At 34.0% G+C, this 21574-nt stretch overlaps 2 protein-coding genes across 22 annotated transcripts in view; both read right to left on the bottom strand.

Annotated features, from left to right (window-relative positions):
- Nucleotides 1–12931, bottom strand: part of IMPG2 (interphotoreceptor matrix proteoglycan 2) — a 68371-nt gene extending 55440 nt beyond the window's left edge. The window contains exon 1 of the mRNA XM_029215325.1: nucleotides 12446–12931. Coding sequence (XP_029071158.1) covers nucleotides 12446–12872 — 427 coding nt within the window. The 5' untranslated portion in view covers nucleotides 12873–12931. The remainder of the gene's footprint in view (nucleotides 1–12445) is intronic.
- A 2546-nt stretch (nucleotides 12932–15477) lies between these two features.
- SENP7 (SUMO specific peptidase 7) overlaps nucleotides 15478–21574 on the bottom strand; it is a 170844-nt gene continuing 164747 nt past the window's right edge. For 13 of the 21 annotated variants that reach the window (XM_029213818.1, XM_029213806.1, XM_029213817.1 and 10 more), the window contains 4 exons: nucleotides 20358–20401; nucleotides 20193–20261; nucleotides 19383–19533; nucleotides 15481–17296 (listed from right to left, as the gene is read on the bottom strand). In XM_029213818.1, coding sequence (XP_029069651.1) covers nucleotides 17159–17296; nucleotides 19383–19533; nucleotides 20193–20261; nucleotides 20358–20401 — 402 coding nt within the window. In that variant the 3' untranslated portion in view covers nucleotides 15481–17158. Of the gene's footprint in view, nucleotides 17297–19382; nucleotides 19534–20192; nucleotides 20262–20357; nucleotides 20402–21574 lie in introns of all 21 variants that reach the window. The other 8 variants (XM_029213803.1, XM_029213799.1, XM_029213801.1 and 5 more) reach the window with 2 other exon arrangements.

Below are 21574 nucleotides of genomic sequence, written 5' to 3' on the forward strand. Positions count from 1 at the left end.
GAAGGTCCTAAAAGAAAACACAGAAGAATATATACATGACCTGAAGATAAGCAAAGATTTCATAGACAGGACTCAGAAAGCAACAACTATAAAAGAAAAAACAAAAAACTGATATTAGAATTCATCAAAACTAAAAACTTTTGCTCAACAAAGATGTTATTAATAAAAATGAATAGGTAAGCCATACCTCTGGCAGAAAATATTCAAAATACATATATCTGATAAAGAACTGGTATTTAGGATATTTAAGGGATTTCTACAACTCCCTAACAAAAAGGCAAACAATCCAATTTTTAAAATATGTAAGAGACTGAAGCAGACACTTTACAAAGGACGAGATACAAAGAGTCAACGAGTATGTGAAAAAGTGCTCTGTCATTCATTCTTCAGAGAAATGGAAATTGAACCACCCACACATGAACCAGAGAGGCTAAAACTTTTTACATTGACAATATCAAATTTTGGCGAGAATGTGGAACAAACACAACCCTCATTTTTGGCAAGAATGAAAAATAGTACAACCACTTTGGGAAAAGTACCGGTAGTTTCTTATATAACTAAATATACACCAAACCTATGACCCAGTAACCTCCCTCCTAGGTATTCCTTCAAGTGAGACGTAAGCACATATCCACAGAAAGACTTATGTTCAATGCTAGAGCAGCTTTATACATAATAACTTAAAAAAGAAAACAACCCAGGTATCCATCAACAGGAAAATAAACAAACATACAGTCACATAATGGAATCAAAAGGAACAAATTACTAATTCATGCAAAAACATGAATGAATCTCAAAAGGCTGAGTCAAAGAAGCCTTACACAAAAGAGTTCATACTATTTCTACTTATATAAAGTCCTAGATAGGTGAAACTAAGCTATGGTTTAAAAAAATTAGAAGAGTGGTCACCTGGTAGTTGGGGTTGAGAAGGGAGGACTGTCTTGGAAGGGGAATAAGGGAACTTTCTGTGGTGGCACTATCCCCAAATTTAAGAGAGGTTTGGATTACACCAATGTGTGCATTAGTCAAAACTCACCAAATGGTATCCTTAAGATTTATGCATTTCACTCTATGTAAATTCTACCTTCAGAAAAGTAAACAAATATTAAGCTCTAGTTAATGATATTCATGCTGAAGTTCTACAGGGAAATGAAATGATATCTTTAATTTATGAAATACATCTAAGAAATAGGATGGTTGGATAGATAGATATGTGATAAAGCAAATATAAAATGTTAACTGTAGAGCTAGGTGGTAAGACTATGGTGTTCACTAAACTATTCTTTCAACTACTTTATATGTTTAAAATATTTTCATAAAATCTTAGAAAAACATTATTGTGTGAGGGAAAATGCAGCTGGAGCATCCAGAAGTGTAGAAATCATACCAGGTTTCATAGCAGGCCTTCCCTTGGCATCTCTCATGAATTCACAGAAGAATAGCATAAGCTGCCTCCTACAAATTATGCTTTGGGGGATGTCATTTCCTGAAAAAATCTCCTAAGAAATCCACTTAAAAACTTACAGAATAAACAAGTTTAGCAAGGTGTCAGGATACAAGATCAATACATATAAATCAGTTGTATGTCTATACACTAGCAATGAACAAACAAAAAATGAACCTAAGAAAACAATTCCATCTATAAAAGCATCAAAAATAATAAAATACTTAGGAATAAATTTAACAAAGTACAAAACTTATACTCTGAAAACCAAGAAACACTGTTGAAAAAAAATTAAAGACAACATAAATAAATGGAAAAACTTTCCATGTTCGTGAATTGGAAGATTTAATTGTTAAACCCCCAACCCCTACAGATACCAAAACCCTCAGATACTCAATTCCCTTATATAAAATGGTGTAGTATTTGCATGTAACCTATGCACACACCCCCATATATGTTAAATCACCTCTAGATTACTTATAATACCTAATACAATGTAAATGTTATGTAAATAGTTGCCAGCACATAGCAAAATCAAGTTCTGCTTTTTGGAACTTTCTGGAATTTTTTTTCAAGTGTTTTATTGTTTTTTTGTTTTTAAACTTTTTTATATTGGGGTATAATTGATTAACAATGTTGTGTTGGTTTCAGGTGTACAGAAAAGTGATTCTGTTATCCATATACATGTATCTATTCTTTTTCAAATTCTTTTCCCATTTAGGTTGTTATATAATATTGAGCACAGTTCCCTGTGTTATACAGTGGGTCTTTGTTGGTTATCCATTTTAAATATAGCAGTGTGTACACGGCAATCCTAAATCCACAGTTGGTTGAATCTGTGGTTGCAGAACCCACAGATACAGAGGGCCAACTGTATCTTCAAAATGATCTGCAGACTCAATGCAATCCTATCAGAACCCTGGTTTCTTTACAGAAATTAACAAGCTAATTCTAAAATTCATATGAAATTGCAAGGGACCCAGAAGAGCATAAACAGTTTTGCAAAAGAATAACAAATAGATAAAATGGACTTCATCAAAATCAAAACCTTTTGTGCATGGTGAAAAAAAGACCTTCTGTCTTTTGTGAAAGACACCATCAAGAAAATGAAAATACTTTCAAATCATTTGTCTGATAAGGGTCTTGTATCGAGAATATATAAAGATTGCTTATGACTCAATGAAAACAAGATAAATAACCCAAATTTTTAAAAGGCAAAGGATTTAAAGACATTCTTTGAAAGAAGATATTCAAATCCAAGAAACATATAAAAGGATGCTCAACATTATTAGTCATTAAACAAATGCAAATCAAAACCACAAGATGCCACTTCACACCCATTGGGATGGTTGAAATTTTTTCTTTTTTTTTAAGGAAATTATAGTGCTGGCAAAGATGTGGAGAAATCAGAACCTTCATACACTGCTGGTGGGCACGGTACATCTATTTTGGAAAACAATCTGGAAATTCCTCATGTGGTTAAACGTATGACTCAGAAATTCTACTCTTAGATATACACCCAAGAGAAACGAAAACAACCCAAATATCCATCAGCTGACAAATGGATAAACCAAAAGTGGTGTATCCATACAACAGAATGTTATTATTTGGCCACAAAAAATAAACTACTCATACATGCTACAACATGGATGAACCTTGAAAACATTATGCTAAGTAAAAGAAGCCAGTCATAAAAGACCATATATTATATTATCTCATTTATATGACAAATCCAGAATACGCAGTTCTATAGAGACAGAAAGTAGATTAGTGGTTGCTTAGTCCTGGGGGGAGGGGAAGGGGAGACAGAGTGGTAAGAAAGTGATATCTAAAGGGTGGGGGTTTTTTTTGAGGTGATGTAATGTTCTTAAACTGAGTGTGATGATAGTTACTCGTTTCTGTGAATATACTGGAAAACCATTGAATTCTATACATTAAATGAATTAATTGGTATGTTAATTATATCTCAGTAAAACTATAAAAAATGCATTTCCCTCCAGAAAAGTAATACAGTTGACCTTTGAATAATGTGGCAGTTAGCGGCACAGACCCTCTGCAGTCAATTCACATATAACTTTACAGTTAGCCCTCCTTATCCGCGGTGGCACATCCACATATTTAACCAACCCTGGATCATATAACACTGCAGTATGTATTTACTGAAAAAAAATGTGAGTAGAAGGGGACCCTCACATTTCAAACCCATGTTGTTCAAGGATCAACTGCACAGCCTTAATTTATCCAGTGGTTTTCCAATTAAGAATAATAGAATTCAAAACACTTACATTCTGATACAGGAGGAGAATTGGGGGGTAGTCTGGAGTATTCATGGAGCTCAGAGAGGGGAAACCTAGATAGGACAGTACAGGCTGTACAGACAAGAGCAAAATCAGCACTATTTCAAGGAAAGAGGTACTAAGGAGGGCAAAACTCCACCACAGACAAACGCCACATACTTCTCTATTTGGCCTATTTGTTCATAAGTCCTATCCTTGTCAAATGATTTTCATGTAGCCTTTAGTTAACACTGGAGATAACTTTCTATTTTCGAGAAGATAACTAATCTACAAAAGCCTCTCTTCTGGCAGAGAAACTTGTCCTGGAAACCGGTGGAGGAAGGATAAATGTAATGACAATATTCTGAAGAAGGAAATGCCGGCATTTAATCTGTCTTTAATCCTGTTACTAGGACTCAGGCTGTGCATCTTATCTAGTACACAGAAATCTAGAATGGAGCAAAGTCTTTTTTTTAGGGTAATATAATTTCCCTTCAGAATCGTGGAGCCCAAAGCATGAGGAACAGTTAATTTGATGCAATAAGGCAAGAAAAAGAAATAAAAGGCATACAAATTGGAAGATAAGAAGTAAAACTATATCTTTATTTGCAGATGAAATAATCACCCATGTAGAAAACCTTAAGGAGTATATTAAGAAGCTACTAGAACTAATAAGTGATTTTAACAAAGTTACAGAATAAAAGATCAATACACATAACTCAGTTGTATGTCTATATGCTAGCAAGGAACAATCAGAGACCAAATTTTTTTTAAATAGTGTTAACAATAGCATGAAAAAAGTGAAATAAATCTGATAAAAAGATGTGTAAGATCTATACACTGAAAATTACAAAACACTGTTGAGAGAAACTGACAGAGATCTAAATAAATGGAGGGATATATCCACAGATCAGAAGGGTCAATATTGTTAAGATTATAATTCTTTGCAAATTGATCAATAAATTCAACACAATCCCAATCAAAATCCCAGTAGCCTCTTGTGTACAAATTGGCAAGATGATTATATTTATATGGAAGACAAAGGACCTAGCATAACCAAACAAATTTTAAAAAGAACAAAGTTGAAGGACTTGCACTATCTTACTCAAAGACTTATTATAAAGCTCACAGTAATCAAGACAGTTAGGTACTGGCATAAAAACAGACAAAGAGATCTGTGTAAAAGAATGAAAAGTGAAGTAATAGACCCATCATATACCGAAGACTGAATTTCAACAAAGGTTCAGCGGCAAGGAAAGATAATATTTTTAATAAATGATGCTGGAACAACTGGCTATGCAAAAGCAAAATAAATTAACTTTGATCTGTATACATCAAATACAAAAATTAACTCAAAGTAGATCATAGACCTGAATGTAAAACCTAAAAATTATAAAATTTCTATCAGAAATAACAAGAGAAAGTCTTTGTGATTCTGAGCTAAGCAAATTTAGATCCAACACCAAAAGCAAGCATGATGCAAAAAAAAAAAACTGATAGGGCTTCCCGGGTGGCGCAGTGGTTGAGAGTCCGCCTGCCGATGCAGGGGACACAGGTTCGTGCCCCGGTCCGGGAAGATCCCACGTGCCGCGGAACGGCTGGGCCCGTGAGCCATGGCCACTGAGCCTGCGCGTCCGGAGCCTGTGCTCCGCAACGGGAGAGGCCACAACAGTGAGAGGCCCGTGTACTGCAAAAAAAAAAAAAAAAAAAAAAAACCTGATAAATTGGACTTTATCAAAATTTAAAACTTCTGTTCCTCAAAAGACATTGTTAAGGAAATAAAAAGACAAACCAAACATTGGAAGAAAATTTATGCAAAACATATATCTGACAAAGAACTGGTATTTGGAACACATAAAGAACTCTTACAACTCAATAATAAAACAAACAATCCAATTATTTTTTTAAAGGAGCAAAATATTCGAATAGACTCTTCACCAAAAAAGATATACAAATGGCAAATGAGCACATGAAAAAGTGCTCAACATCATTAGCCATCAAGAAAAGGCAAGTTAAAACCACAATAGATGTTATTTCATATCTACTAGAATGGTTACAGTTTAAAAGCACTGACTATACCAAGCGCTGCACAGATGTGGAATAATTGGAATCCCAATATACAGCTGTTGGTACAACTACACTGGAAAACAGTTTTGGCAATTTCTTAAAAAGTTAAACATAGAGCTATCGTGTGACCCACCCACTACACTCCTATTAACCAACAGATATAAAAAGCATATGTTCACACAAAAAATTGTACAAAAACGTTCATGACAGCTTTCCTCGTAATCCCCAATAACTGAAAAGCACCCAAATATCCCAAGATGCAATATATCCATAAAATGGAATAATACCCAACAGTAAATGGTAAAAAACTACTGATACACAAAAAAAGCATGGATGAGTCTCAAAACAAACTGATTAAAAGAAGCTAGACAAAAAAAAAAAGAGTAAACAGTATGAGGACATTGAAAATATGTAGAAAATGCAAACGATACATAGTAATAGAAAGCAGATTAGTGGTTGCCTCAGCACTGAGGTCAAGGGAGGTGCTGAGAGAGGAAGGGATTATACAGGCACATGAGAAAATGTTTGGAGGTAATTGACAAATTCATTATCTTGATTGTAGTGATAACTTCAAGGATAAATACATTTGTCAAAACAAATCAAATTCTATGCTTTAAATATGTGCAGTTTATAATCTACCAATGTATACCCTAATAAAGCCACATATTTCTTTTTAACATCTTTATTGGAGTATAATTGCTTTACAATGGTGTGTTAGTTTCTGCTTTATAACAAAGTGAATCAGCTATACATATACCTATATCCCCATATCTCCTCCCTCTTGCGTCCCCCTCTCATCCTCCCTATCCCACTCCTCTAGGTGGTCACAGAGCACCAAGTTGACCTCCCTGTGCTATGCAGCTACTTCCCACTAGCTATCTGTTTTAGTTTTGGTAGTGTATGTATGTCAATGCCACTCTCACTTCGTCCCAGCTTACCGTTCCCCCTCCCTGTGTCCTCAAATCCATTCTCTACATCTGTGTCTTTATTCCTGTCCTGTCTCTAGGTTCTTCAGAAACATTTTTTTTTTTTTTAGATTCCATATATACATGCTAGCACACAGTATTCATTTTTCTCTTTCTGACTTACTTCACTCTGTATGACAGACTCTAGGTCCATCCACCTCACTACAAATAACTCAGTTTTGTTTCTTTATGTGGCTGAGTAATATTCCATTGTATATATGTGCCACATCTTCTTTATCCATTCATCTGTCGATGGACGCTTAGGTTGCTTCCATGTCCTGGCTATTGTAAATAAAGCTTCAATGAACACTGTGGTACATGACTCTTTTTGAATTATGGTTTTCTCAGCGTATATGCCCAGTGGTGGGATTGCTGGGTCATATGGTAGTTCTATTTTTAGTTTTTTAAGGAACCTCCATGCTATTCTCCATAGTGGCTGTACCAATCTACATTCCCACCAACAGTGCAAGAGGGTTCCCTTTTCTCCACACCCTCTCCAGCACTGATTGTAGATTTTTTGATGATGGCCATTCTGACTGGTGTGAGGTGATACCTCACAGTAGTTTTGATTTGCATTTCTCTAATAATTAGTGATGTTGAGCATTATTTCATGTGTTTGTTGGCAATCTGTATATCTCCTTTGGAGAAATGTCTATTTAGGTCTTCTGCCTATTTTTGGATTGGGTTGTTTTTTTGATATTCAGCTGCATGAGCTGCTTGTAAATTTTGGAGACTAATCCTTTGTCAGTTGCTTCATTTGCAAATATTTTCTCCCATTCTGAGGGCTGTCTTTTCTTCTTGTTTATGGTTTCCTTTTAAAGCTACATTTTAAAAGGTCCAACTACTAATACAATTTTTTAAAGGGGGATACTATTACTTCCTACTCCAAGCACCCTAAATATCTCTTTAATTTCACAAATGACTAGGTTAAATTCAGTTGCTTCTTGCTTAAATGGAGATATTTTTCAAATGTGTTATACCAACTAGCAACTGATACCAAATTATCTATGAAGGAAAAATTGGGCAAACCGTTACACTGAATTAGCTTGGTGGAAAAACCAAAGATTCCTGGTTGGACAGTGAGTGGATCTTTTCCTCCAATCTCAAAACAATTGGTTCTAAGGGCATAATCCAATTATCTCTTCCAAATCTCTTCCAAATCAAGACCTATGTTGAAATATTCATTTTTCCTAAATTTCAAAACATAACAAATAAAATATTTACTCTTTATCATGACAGTAACAGCTATATCAACATTGTTATAATCTTGATGTGCTGTGTCAATCATTTTAGCTTTGAGGTCCCTTTCCAATGATCTCATTCACAGAATCTGTATTTTAAAGTCAATTATTCAAGGAATGCTTTATTTTTCTTTTGGTTGGCTTCTTTTTCAATAGCGTCTCTTGAATGTATAAACACAAGGGCAAAGAAATTAAAAGGCATAATCATATGCCTTAAATGATTGGTTATTTCCTCTTCACTATTTAACCAGAAGCTATCTAGGTATTCTGGTATTCTTACCTATTTTAAAGTAATATTACATAAAAATCCAGGTAGTAGAAATCATATTTTGATATATTACACACTCATTCTCATTCATCTTCAGTTCCTTTTTCTCTTCCCACTCTCTTTGGAATTTCCCACTTCTGGCATATGCCCTACTCACAAAAGGCCAGGTCAATGGATTTCCATTTAAAAAGTGAAAGAAAAGTTTATTGCTTAGTAAGTTTGATAGTCCAAAATACAACCAAGAGATATAAATACACTCTGGAAAAATAAGTTCTAACATACTGTGCCACTTTAAGAAACTAAAAAATCAAACATATAAATATATGTAATATCTGATATTAAATTTTTTATATTAAAAGCATTTGCTTTGATAAGGAAGGAGGACAGAAAGGACAACATAGAGGAAAATAAAGAAGAAGACAAAGTAGCAGCTCAGACTGAAGGTTTATATAGCCCAGTCCCTGGAAAATAGTAAATGATCAATAAACATTTGTTGAATACATGCATGAATGAACAAGCCTGATTTCACTATCATTTCATTATCTATATCCACTTTAACTTACTAGCATCGCATCCATATTATGGCTTTTTATTGGCTCTTGAGCAGCAAAAAGCAAAGTCTGGGAATCTTCAAATATCTAAGGGACATATTATGGTCAATTAACCAATTCTGGTTAGTAAATATAAGGAACAGAGAATGAATTAATATAATAAAAGGGTATGAGATCAAGGATAACACTGTTTAATTGAAAATAAAATAATTATGTAACAAACTAAATGGGAAAAGAATTTGAAAAAAGAATAGATACATGTATAACTGAATCACTCTGCTGTACACCTGAAACTAACACAACATTATTAATCAACTATACGTCAATATAAAATAAAAAGTGTTCCAACAAACAAAAGTCCAGGACCAAATAGATTCACAGGCGAATTCTATCAAACGTTTAGAGAAGAGCTAACACCCGTCCTTCTGAAACTGTTCCAAAAAATTACAGAGGAACACTCCCAAGCTTTCTACAAGGCCACCATCATCACCCTGATATCAAAACCAGACAAAGATATCACAAAATAAGAAAATTACAGGCCAAAGCGCTGATGAACATGGACACAAAAATCCTCAACAGAATACTAGCAAACTGAACCCAACAACACATTAAAAGGATCATATGCCATGATCAAGTGGGATTTATCCCAGGGATGCAAGGATTCTTCAGTATATGCAAATCAAACAATGTGATACACCATATTAACAAACTGAAGAATAAAAACCATATGATCATCTCAATAGATGCAGAAAAAGCTTTTCACAAAATTCAACATTGATTTATGATAAAAACTCTCCAGAAAGTGGGCATAGAGGGAACCTACCTCAACATAATAAAAGCCATATACAACCAACCCACAGCAAACATCATTCTCAACAGTGAAAAACTGAAGCGTTTCCTCTAAGATCAGGAACAGGACAAGGATGTCCACTCTCACCACTATTATTCAACACAGTTTTGGAAGTCCTAGCCACAGCAATCACAGAAGAAAAAGAAATAAAAGGAATCCAAACTGGAAAAGAAGTAAAACTGTTGCTGTTTGCAGATGACATGATACTATACATAGAAAATGCTAAAGACGCCACCAGGAAACTGCTATAGCTAATCAATGAATTTGGTAAAGTTGCAGGTTACAAAATTAATGCACAGAAATCTCTTGCATTCCTAAACACTAACAATGAAAGATCAGAAAGAGAAATCAAGGAAACAATCCCATTTACCGTCACATCAAAAAGAATAAAATACCTAGGAATAAACCTACCTAAGGAGGCAAAAGACATGTACTCAGAAAACTATAAGATATTGATGAAAAAAATCAAAGATGACACAAACAGATGGAGAGATATAGCATGTTCTTGGATTGGAGGAATCAATATTGTGAAAATGACTGTACTGACCAAAGCAATCTACAGGTTCAGTGCAATCCTTATCAAATTACCAATGGAATTTTTCACAGAATTAGAACAAAAAATTTCACAATTTGTATGGAAACACAAAAGACCCCAAATAGCCAAAGCAATCCTGAAAAAGAAAAATGGAGCTGGAAGAATCAGGCTCCCGGACTTCCGACTATACTACAAAGCTACAGTAATCAAGACAGTATGGTACAGGCACAAAAACAGAAATATAGATCAATGGAACAGGACAGAAAGCCCAGAGATAAACCCACACACCTATGGTCAACTAATATATGACAAAGGAGGCAAGGATATACAATGGAGGAAAGACAGTCTCTTTAATAAGTGGTGCTGGGAAAACTGGACAGCTACATGTAAAAGAATGAAATTAGAACACTCCCTAACACCATACACAAAAATAAACTCAAAATGGATTAAAGACCTAAATGTAAAGCCGGACACTATAAAACTCTTAGAGGAAAAAATAGGCAAAACACTCTTTGACATAAATCGCAGCAAGATCTTTTTTGACCCAACTCCTAAAGTAATGAAAATAAAAATAGAAATGAACAAAAGGGAACTAATGAAACTTAAAAGCTTTTGCACTGCAAAGGAAGCCATAAACAAGATGAAAAGACAACCCTCAGAATGGGAAAAAATATTTGCAAACAAAGCAATGGACAAGGGATTAATCTCCAAAATATACAAACAGCTCATGAAGCTCAATATCAAAAAAACAAACAACCCAATCAAAAAATGGGTGGAAGACCTAAATGGACATTTCTCCAAAGAAGATATACAGATGGCCAACAAACACATGAAAAGATGCTCAACATCACTAATTATCAGAGAAATGCAAATCAAAACTACAATGAGGCATCACCTCACACCAGTCAGAATGGCCATCATCAAAAAATCTACAAAAATAAATGCTGGTGAGGGTGTGGAGAAAAGGGAACCCTCTTATACTGCTGGTGGGAATGTAAACTGATACAGCCACTATGGAGAACTGTATGGAGGTTCCTTAAAAAACTAAAAATAGAACTACCATATGACCTGGCAATCCCACTCCTGAGCATACACTTGAAGAAAACCATAATTCAAAAAGATACATGTACCACAATGTTCACTGCAGCACTATTTACAATAGCCAGGACATGGAAGCAACCTAAATGTCCATCAACAGAGGAATGTATAAAGAAGATGTGGTAGATATATATAGAATGGAACATTACTCAGCCATAAAATGGAATGAAATAGTGCCATCTGCAGAGACGTGGATGGACCTAGAGACTGTCATACAGAGTGAAGTAAGTCAGAAAGAGAAAAACAAATATCATATAATATTGCTTATATGTGGAATCTAGAAAAATGATACAGATGAACTTATTTACAAAGCAGAAATAGAGACACAGATGTAGAAAACAAATGTATGGACACCAAGGGGGAAGGGGGAGTGGGATGAATTGGGAGATTGGGATTGACACATGTACATTACTATGTATAAAATAGATAACTAAGGAGAACCCACTGTATAGCACAGGAAACTCTACTCAACGCTCTGTGGTGACCTAAATGGGAAGGAAATCCAAAACAGAGGGGATATATGTATATGTATTGCTGATTCACTTTGCTGTACAGAAAAAACTAACACGACATTGTAAAGCAACTATACTCCAATAAAAACTAATTTTTAAAAATGAAAAAAAATAAAATAAACTCCTAGTTTTGTTGCTTTAGGGTCCATTGTGAGAACTGCCACAATTTGAGAGGTAAAAAGTTTTGTGTATAACAACGAGAATAGCTTGAATCTGTAGAATGGCTAAACTATAAAATATAGAAATTGATCATATTTCCATATATATAAAATAACTAATTAGCCAAGTAGGTTAAGTATATCTTAGTTAATATCTTTTGTGGGTATATTTAGACAAATTACTGCAATGCAGAAGTAAAAGTTATAATTAATTTATCCAGAAACATAAACTGGTATTTTTGAAGTGCTTCAAAAATTTTAAACCATGTCCTCTCTTAAAATAATGTAAACTTTCCTCTGAAGCTGTATAAATACCATACTCTTAGCAAGTCTTTTCCATGGCTAGTAGACAGACAATATTTGGCTCAGTCTCTATCCAAAGCATCATGAATTTTGAACTATAATGTTCAAATACAACAACTGTTTTAGAACTATGTTTGAATTTTATCATAGAGCCCATGGGTTTGAATGTTTGCTTACCTCGGACTTTAAAATATTTCACATGGTTTGCCACAGCCTCTGTAACATTTTCATCTGGGCAGGTTTTCACACCATTAGGAAACAGAGTAGATCGCTTTCTTCTGAGCAACCACTGTCTCTCAGTTTCTCTGTGGTCCATAGGTTGTTTCTTTTCGATAGACAGAGAAGAGTCTGTGGATTCTGAGTCAGTCAGGAGAAAAGAAACTGTACTCTTGGGTTCTTGGCTCTCTTCTAAAGATAAGTAGGTTTGTGCTACAGAGTGAAAGCATAAACAAAGCTTCTGACGATGAATGAAGACACAGAATGAAAGGTAACAAATGAAGAAAAACTGACATTTGCACCACATTTGGATTTTGAACTCAATGCTCGAATTATAGACATGTGTGCTTAAGGAGGGGAGAAGTAAAGCATTCAATTTTTTCTCCATTTAATTCCTAGTCCTTTATTTCAAGATTGTTAGTTATTGAAATCAAGTATACATCCAATTTCAACACAAGAAATAAGAGGAAGTAAGCTTTGAACCAAGAATTACTAATGAAGAGGAAAACCAGTATTATTGGAGAGATTTTCATACAGTTTAAATGAAGCAATATCAAAGACTAGAGTAATATTTGTTTCAATTTCTTACAGCAGTCATATCAAATAATGTTATTTTTAGAGAAAATATACTTCAGATCTAAAGATAAAAAATAATGTAGATTTTTAAATACCTGTTAATGATGGAAGGTTTCCTTCTATCAGGACAAGTATCAGAATACCCAGAGAAATCTTCCCAAAATGAGGAAACATAATCATTTGAGCCAAAACCAAGAAAGAGGCCAAAATCCTTAATTGAGCACCCAGAGGCCTGAAACTTCCAGTAACAAATTTTTACAGAAAAGGTCTAATATTTAAACAGTTTATGTTCAAAAATTGACAACCATTCCAAAATCATTATAAATTGGCTAAATAAAAATGGTGTCCTTTCAAAGTACCTCTCACTTCTTTTCTGAAATAACCAGCATGCTATGAAAGCAGGAGAGATAAGCTAATTAGGACAGATGGGGAGAGACAATTTCTTTAATCTAGCCAGCTAAGCTCTTTATTAACACTCTCCTTGCCTTTAATAAGCACTCCACTTAAAAATGTTTCCAATAATAATAATAATGTTACACATATAATTCACTGAATTTTACAACTTTTCTCAATCTATTAGTCAAACCTGATAGATTCACATGTTCTCTGGGTTCTTCTACAACCTATGATTTTTAAGCATAAAACGCCCAGACTGACTATACCTGTCTATGTCCGAAATACAGAGCTACATACAAAATAAAGTTAGTTTTCTTGGTGCCGTTTCTTGTAAATTTCCCTCGATTAAAAAATTTGAAAATCTTTCACTGTAACCACTTACTTCTCCTTCCTTATCTATAAAATAGGATAGGAATAGTAAAGCTAACTCATGATAGAGATATTGTGAGCATTAAATAAGTTAACACACAGAAAATGCTTAGAAAAGTACCTGGCACCTACTAAGCACACAATATAAATGGTAGCTACATAATAATAGCTTTGTTGCTTAATTTGCTTTTACACATGAGGCCCAGTGTCTTTATCTACATGAGTAACTCTTAACCAAGAAAGGAAACTTTTTTTTATCTTTACCACAATGGGGGACCAGATAAAAAATTTTGTATTAGGGCAGTTGTTTTTATCAAATAAATCTAGTAGAAAGGAATTAAATTAGTCAAAAACCCTGTGGAAGCTAGGATTTACTATCAAACAGCAGTGAATTTGTATCTTATGTACCTCTGGTGAAGTTCTCTGGAAAAAAAAAAATGTTTCATAAAGATCTAAAGCACATTTCTCTTCAGAATCCTAAACTAGCCCTGATCCTGATTTCTCCAGTTCCCAAAAGGGACGAACTCAGTTGTAAGAGAACAGACCACCTGGGTGGGTGCAAACCACACCAGCGTAAGAAAGCCTCATACACATAGAACCAAGTCTTTTAACAGCCCCTGGGCAAAGTTTGCAAATTTCCATAAGGGCAAGGTTAGTTACAAGAGACTCTACAGAGAGAAGAAGGGGCCCAGGTTTTCCAAAAAAGTTTTAAAAAGTTCTGGTCAAGGAGGGCTTTGGCGTATGCATGTCTACTCACAGTTCTCCCAGTCCAGACAGTTCAACAATTAGAGGTCATTTTCACAATGAAAGATATATATATATCTATTCTATATATATATATATATATATATAGAATACAAATGACATTTCACATTCATTTTAGCTTAGTACTTTTCCAAAGAAATAGTACTGAAAGAAAGAAAACACAAGATAATTTCCTATTAAGAAAGGGCTTAAGCTTGGTGTTAAGCTAAAAGTAATTAAAGCATAAATTAATAACTATATGACTAAAAGGTAGGTGACAGTGGAAAGATGAGGATAGAATGTAGACTGGAATCAAATTAGAAAGGGCTCTGTATGATAAGTCTAGACCTATTTTCCCCCTAACACACACACACACAAAAGCTGATTTTAAGAGATATTAAACTTTTTCTTAAAAAAAAGAGCTACCATTTTTTTATCCCAAGAGTTGTGAGAAACAGTATTATCTTCTCTAAAAAGGCTTTCCCTGTCTAGTGACAACCCGCTTACTACCTCTCTACCACCTCTCACTATCTTCTCTCTCTCTCTCTCTCTCTCTCACACACACACACACACACAAACCCGAAGGCTGAACACCCTCCTGTGCTCCCAAAAAACTCTATGATTGTTTCTAACAGGCATATTAAAACTGTTCATATGTCCATTTCTCCCATTAGACTATAAATGACTTAGGAATAAGAGCTGTCATTCCGTTTTTTCTACCTTGTACATTGCCTCCTAGTAGTAGATGCTCAAAAAATGTTCCCTGAACTATCAAAATTACCACATGTCTGCTAAAACAGAAAAATTAATCTAAGCATCAATTATATGACATGCACTGAGTAACATACAATTTAAAATCTATTTCTAAGAATGGCTCACATTTCTTAAGGAAAAAAATTACACCTCAATTTAATGAATTGGAAACATGTTTAATATAAAGTTGATATTCTCAAAGCATTATTTCCATATGAATTTAGGAAAATGAATTTTAAACAATCTTCAAAACATGGTAAAGAACAGAGGTGTCTTTGAAAAACATACAAACAAAAAAGTTAAGAAGTCACAAGGAGATGTATTAGATACTTGCTTTCCCAAAATTAGATATACAAAATAATTAAGTCATCTAAAAAATCCCCTCCCCCCACACAGAAATTGGGAATGAAGCATGTAATTATAACCATCTTTATAGGAAATCTCCAAAGGACAAATATCTTTAACAATATAAAGATGATGACAAGATTAACAGAAACTTAAGGACACTAAGGCTTAACTGACAACCTCAATTCACAAGATTTGGAAATAAAATGTTCCGACTTTTAGCTTCATCTTAAATGGCCTTTGCTTCACTGCTTTATATACAGTAACAGTGTAAATCTAAGAGATGCTTAAAACAGAAGATTAAAAAACATTTTTCTTGTCTGAGAAAATACAATATAATCATCCCCTCAAAATATTCCTGATAACATTAGAAAGTTATGAAGTGTTTGTTTAATCATATGTAATACCACCATCATCACATCAATTCAGAACTGTTACCTGAACGTTTAACAAAAACTTATGCTCCATGGGGATCACATGTCCTTATAAAAATACAAAAGCAATGAGAGCAATCTGGCTTTTGCAGATGAATACTGGGTAAACAGCTATAAAATTATGTATTTAGTCCTAACGATTAATATAGAAGACTTTGAGGATATTTTTTTAATTAAAGTTATGAAGTCACCAATTTTATCTTCTATACTTACAGAAACTGTGTACATATATTCTGGGATGTCAGAATAGGACAGAAGTCAATATTTATATAGCTATACCTCAAATAAACTAAGTTGAGCTACATATACAATTTTTAAAAACCTATTTTTGATAGCTAAATTTTTCTTCCAAATTTCACTCTGAATGAACTAAATTCTCAGATCCCCACACATGACATCAAAAGAAATGGAAAACAAACAACAATTAGAATAGAGTAATGGTTCCACTCAGCAACTGAGAAAAATAAGCTGCGCATTGAATGAGTGAATTTTTATCACCTTCCTAACATTATGTCTTCTCTCACACTATACAGAATGGATGCCGTAAATGGCATTTTCTGAAGCCTTGATACTAAATTCTTTAAAAAAAAAATACACAGTATTCATATTGCATGCTTGAGCTGCAAAGAACAGAATTACAATATAATGTGACTTGTCAACGAATTTGACAAGCACTGGGGCTGGCACCAGGGAGGACCTAACTCCCTTCAACTCCCAGTTATGTGGAAGTACAGATCACATAGTTTTATTATCTATAAAAACATTCCCACATTACATATGCTATTGCATAATCCAAGCATATTTAATCAGAAAAATATCAAATATTTATGAAATTTTAATTTCTATCTAATGACTTTATCTATATCACCCCCATTTCCACTCCATCTATGAGATCCTAACAATTCTAATATTGTATCTTATATATTTTAAATAATGTACAGTGACTTATAAAACTACTGCAAGTTATTTTCTTCTCTGTGAGCTGGCTAACACAAATGCTGATAAGCAGCTTTCCAGTAATCGTATAGAACATCTGTGTCATGTTTGTACAGATTAACTAGCTTCTGCTGCCCTTCTGTTGCTGTAAATGAAGTTTCAAAATGAGCTCTCGAATATCTTCCCGTTTGGTCTTTATTACATGACGAGGAAACCATTTCTCCAAATGAATTGGAAGCTCAAAGTTAACAATAGGATCCTAATGAAAGAAAAGACAGAGTGCAGTCACTTTAGCAGTATAATTCAAATTTGTTTTAAGCTCATTTTTATAAGAAATGAGAAATTGCTAACTTTTTTAAATAACAGCTTTACTGAGATATATTTCACATAACATACAATTTGCCTAAAGTATTCAACTGAATGATTTTCTGTATATTCAGAGTTGTGCAACCATCACCACAATCAATTTTAGAACATTTTCATTAAACTGCTAACTACTGAACATCAAAATTAAACACCATATGTTATGCTACAATGCATGTTTAAGTGAATTAGTGCAAAGAGAATTAGTAAACAGAGAATGATTCAGTACAATGCAGAAGTCAGGCTGGTTTGAACACAATTTTTTCCAACATGTTAATATTTTGAAACTATTGAAACGAAGAGGAAGCCTTAGCAGTATATGAAGAATCTCACATAAAAAATAGAAAATCCTGCAGAAGTACCTTCTTTTAGTCCACGAAATAGCCAATTTAGTGGCTTAAGGAACTGATATATTTTCCCTTATGTTAAGCTTAATAACGAAGTTGCAAGTTGCAACTGCAAAGACAATTCTGCCTGTGTTTAAAAAAATAAATGAGTAACTGCTGAATAAGACTACCCCTAGATCATGTTTACAAATTTGATGAAACTATTAGAAGCCAGATGTAAGAAGGACTTACATCTTAAAGAAGAAATTAAGAGTCCCAGAGTACAAAGCTGAAATGAAGGACTGACTGTGATTCTAGGGGCAAATCTCAGTGGAGATTTAACTGTGCAAGTGTTTTTATTAGAATTAAAATTGTATTTCTTATGGCCTAGTTACAAAGTTCCACAGGTTTTGAGTGGTCAACCTGAAACCTATTTTCTTCAATCCACACTCTGTTATATTAGTGCACAAATTTGTGAAACACAAGACTTAGTGTTCTGAGGTTTTCCCCCCAGCAATCTTAAGTGGTGCTACCACCTATATTAGAAGTATGTTCTACTGACTGAGGCTACATAAAGTAGAATTATATAACAGACTCAGACTATGTCATGTAATAAGGCACTTTGGATATCTAAAAACAAAATCACATCTCTTTGGAAAGAGTATTAGAAGGCCAGAACTGTCACCCTATAATGAAGTTCCAGTCTAGAATAAAAAAGGAAAAAAAAACAGCATAACATGTTTAGTGGTTTCCATAATGTGTACCATGTTCTACTGTATATTATCAATCCTCCCCAATTATACCAAAAGTTATAACTGCATACTATAACCCTCATGCTTTGAAAGTACCTTTAAGGATTCTCCAAACAAGCTTCTGGTCAAAAATACCTTTTGCTATACCCATCTTCATAAATAATACTCGTTATGACTGAAGTAATGAGCTAACAGTTCAAAAAGCAGAATGATCCCTTGCTATTTAAAATTTCTTTTTAACGTTGCTACAGTTCCTATAGAGTCTCTGATGAGCTAGAAAATAATACCCATACTTCTTATTGTACTTATGTATTTTATGGTTTTCTGAGCTTCTTCAATACACAAGTCTTTTAGTTTTGAAAATTTTTCTTCAAATTTGTGTCTGCCTTATTTTCTCTCTCCACCCCTAATCCTTCTGCAACTCCAATTACATGTAAATTAGACTTTTTGACTGTATCACACTTGTCTCTTATGCTCTGTTCTCTTCTTTACATTCTTTTTCCTCTCTGAGCTACAGTGAGATACTTTCTATTGTCCTTTTTTAAAGTTCCCTTATCTGTCTTCTGCTTTATTCAGTCTGCTATCAAATCCATACAGTAAGTTCTTAATTTCAGATATATCATTATGCATTTTCAGTTTGAGAATGTCCACTTGACTTTTTTTTTTAGCAGATTCCATTTTCATCCATTTTGTTTATCTTTGACTATTTTCTCCAACATATTTATCAAATCATTTTAAAGTTTTTATCTTCTAACTCCAATATCTGGGTTATATATGGTTCTATGCCTTTTTTTTTCTTATTTCTTGATTACCTCTAACATTTTCCTGCTTCTTTGCTTGCCCAGTAATTTGTGATTATATGCTGGTAATTGTGAATAAAAAACGTATTTATGTCTTTACATACCTTGAAGAAGCTTTCCACATATTGCAGTAAATATACTCCACAATCACTGCTATTATCTTGTTTAGGAACTTTAGGACATAGGTCCACCATGTTTGTTTTGCTGAATTCACGATGAGTTTTTCGTTTAACTTCCCACTCTACCTCTAAATACCTTAAATCATCAAAAAGTAGAGTGACTCGAGTAGAAATTTCTTTACTATTATGCAACAATTTCACAAAAATGGAAAAACATTTGCTGCCAAATATATTCCCTCCAGCCACATTTCAAAAGACTTAAACCTTAAGAGCACAAATTATAATATGAGGCTTCAAAAGTGCTACTTTAAATAAAATCATCTGAGTTTCAAACTAAAAGCCAGACTTTTTTCAACAACTCAACTTTCACAAATCATATACATAAGTCACTTATATTACAAAGTAAACTAAACAAATTATTTTTAAACTTTAGTTGCTAGTTTTTTCCAGATCCTGCAGGAAATTTAAAAATTACAAACACACATGCAAATGCAAAATAAGAATGTGAAAGAGTTCTTATTTTTTTCTAAAGTGTTAACTTTTGACAACCACTAATATTTGCAATGCTCCTTTGTAAAATTATGTCTTTTGTTCAACTGTGAATACAAATTCCAAATTTACTTTTGATATAATCCTTGAGAAATATTTTACACATAATGGGGATATTTGTTATTAATTAGATTTACAGGCCTCATCTAAATAAATAATAAAATATAATTCCTGATATAATCTTTTCAGTAATTCTTAAGGCAACTTAAAAATTATTGAGATTTTAGTAAAATTGTCATTACTTACTCTCGTAAATTCTGGACTGTGTTTTGTACAGAAGCAGCTTTCAAGGAGTCTAGTATGAGAATGCATGGCCTATGAAAATCACAGGAAGAAATCAAGATGTATATATTCGTATATGAAGTAAACGTATGTATCTGAAAAGACTCTATTATTATAGCATGTACATACCTTTTACACATTTTCTTTGGTACTGACATATTCATCTCAGGACTCTGAAATAACATGAATTTTTACGACTTTGCAATTAAAGCTAGTGTGAATAAATTAATATTCAGTTACTCTTTAAAATGTTTCAAATAGGGACTTCCCCGGTGGCACAGTGGCTAAGACTCTGTGTTCCCAATGCAGGGGGCCTGGGTTCGATCCCTGGTCAGGGAACTAGATCCCACATGCATGCCGCAACTAAGAGTTTGCATGCCACAACTAAGGAGCCCGTGTGCCGCAACTAAGGAGCCAGCAAGCCACAACTAAGGAGCCCTCAAACCACAACTAAGCAGCCCTCAATCCACAACTAAGGAGCCCACCTGCCACAACTAAGGAGCCAATGAGCCATAACTAAGGAGCCCACAAGCCGCAACTAAGGAGCCCACGAGCTGCAACTAAGACCCAGCAAAACCGAATAAATAAATTAAAAAAAAAAAGAAATAGAAAATGTTTCAAATAACTTTAAAATTAAAATTTCAAATAAGAGTTCTTTTCATAATCCAAAGTGAGCCAACTTCATTTTTTTTTAATTTATAGATTTCTTTTCTTATACTGGTGAAACAGTAGTTTATGCACTTTTACATGTGACCTCAAGAAGTTATGGAGCTTTAACATGGTCTAAAAAACAACATGGAACTTGAATTACTTCTATTCAGAGTTGCCATCTTAAGCAAAGATGAAGAAGTTAACTGAACCTGTCCTTATACACATTCTCTTAACTCAGTATATGATATCAATAGAGACAGACTTCTTCCCTTTGAAGCATAAGAAGCAGATTATTAATGTATACTAAGGGACAAGAGATGGGGTATTTTGTTATTTTTGTTGATAAATTTAAGAATCAATAGATCAAACTTTCTTTAATATGCAGAACTTCTCAGCATCTTTATTATTCTAATATAACAGTGAATCTCTAAGAGAGGAATAGGACACAGGGTTTACCCAACTTAACTGACCTTAGAATCCTTTTTATCATAAACTGCATCTTAGAACAAGTATTCCATGGAACCCAATTTGGGAAACCTGGCTCTAGAGGCAAGAAGGAACTCCCCTATTCTGCCGCTGTGACATCAGAAAAGGAAACCTCCTTCCTTCTGCCCACCCTGTACCAGTGACAGTAAAGACACAGGCCTATGCCAGCGAGGCTGCTGCTGTCTGCATGTATTAAAAAATAATTACGT

This window comes from Monodon monoceros, unplaced genomic scaffold (assembly GCF_005190385.1).
Source record: "Monodon monoceros isolate NGI ecotype Baffin Bay Population unplaced genomic scaffold, NGI_Narwhal_1 Super_Scaffold_11, whole genome shotgun sequence".
NCBI classification, from domain to species: domain Eukaryota; kingdom Metazoa; phylum Chordata; class Mammalia; order Artiodactyla; family Monodontidae; genus Monodon; species Monodon monoceros.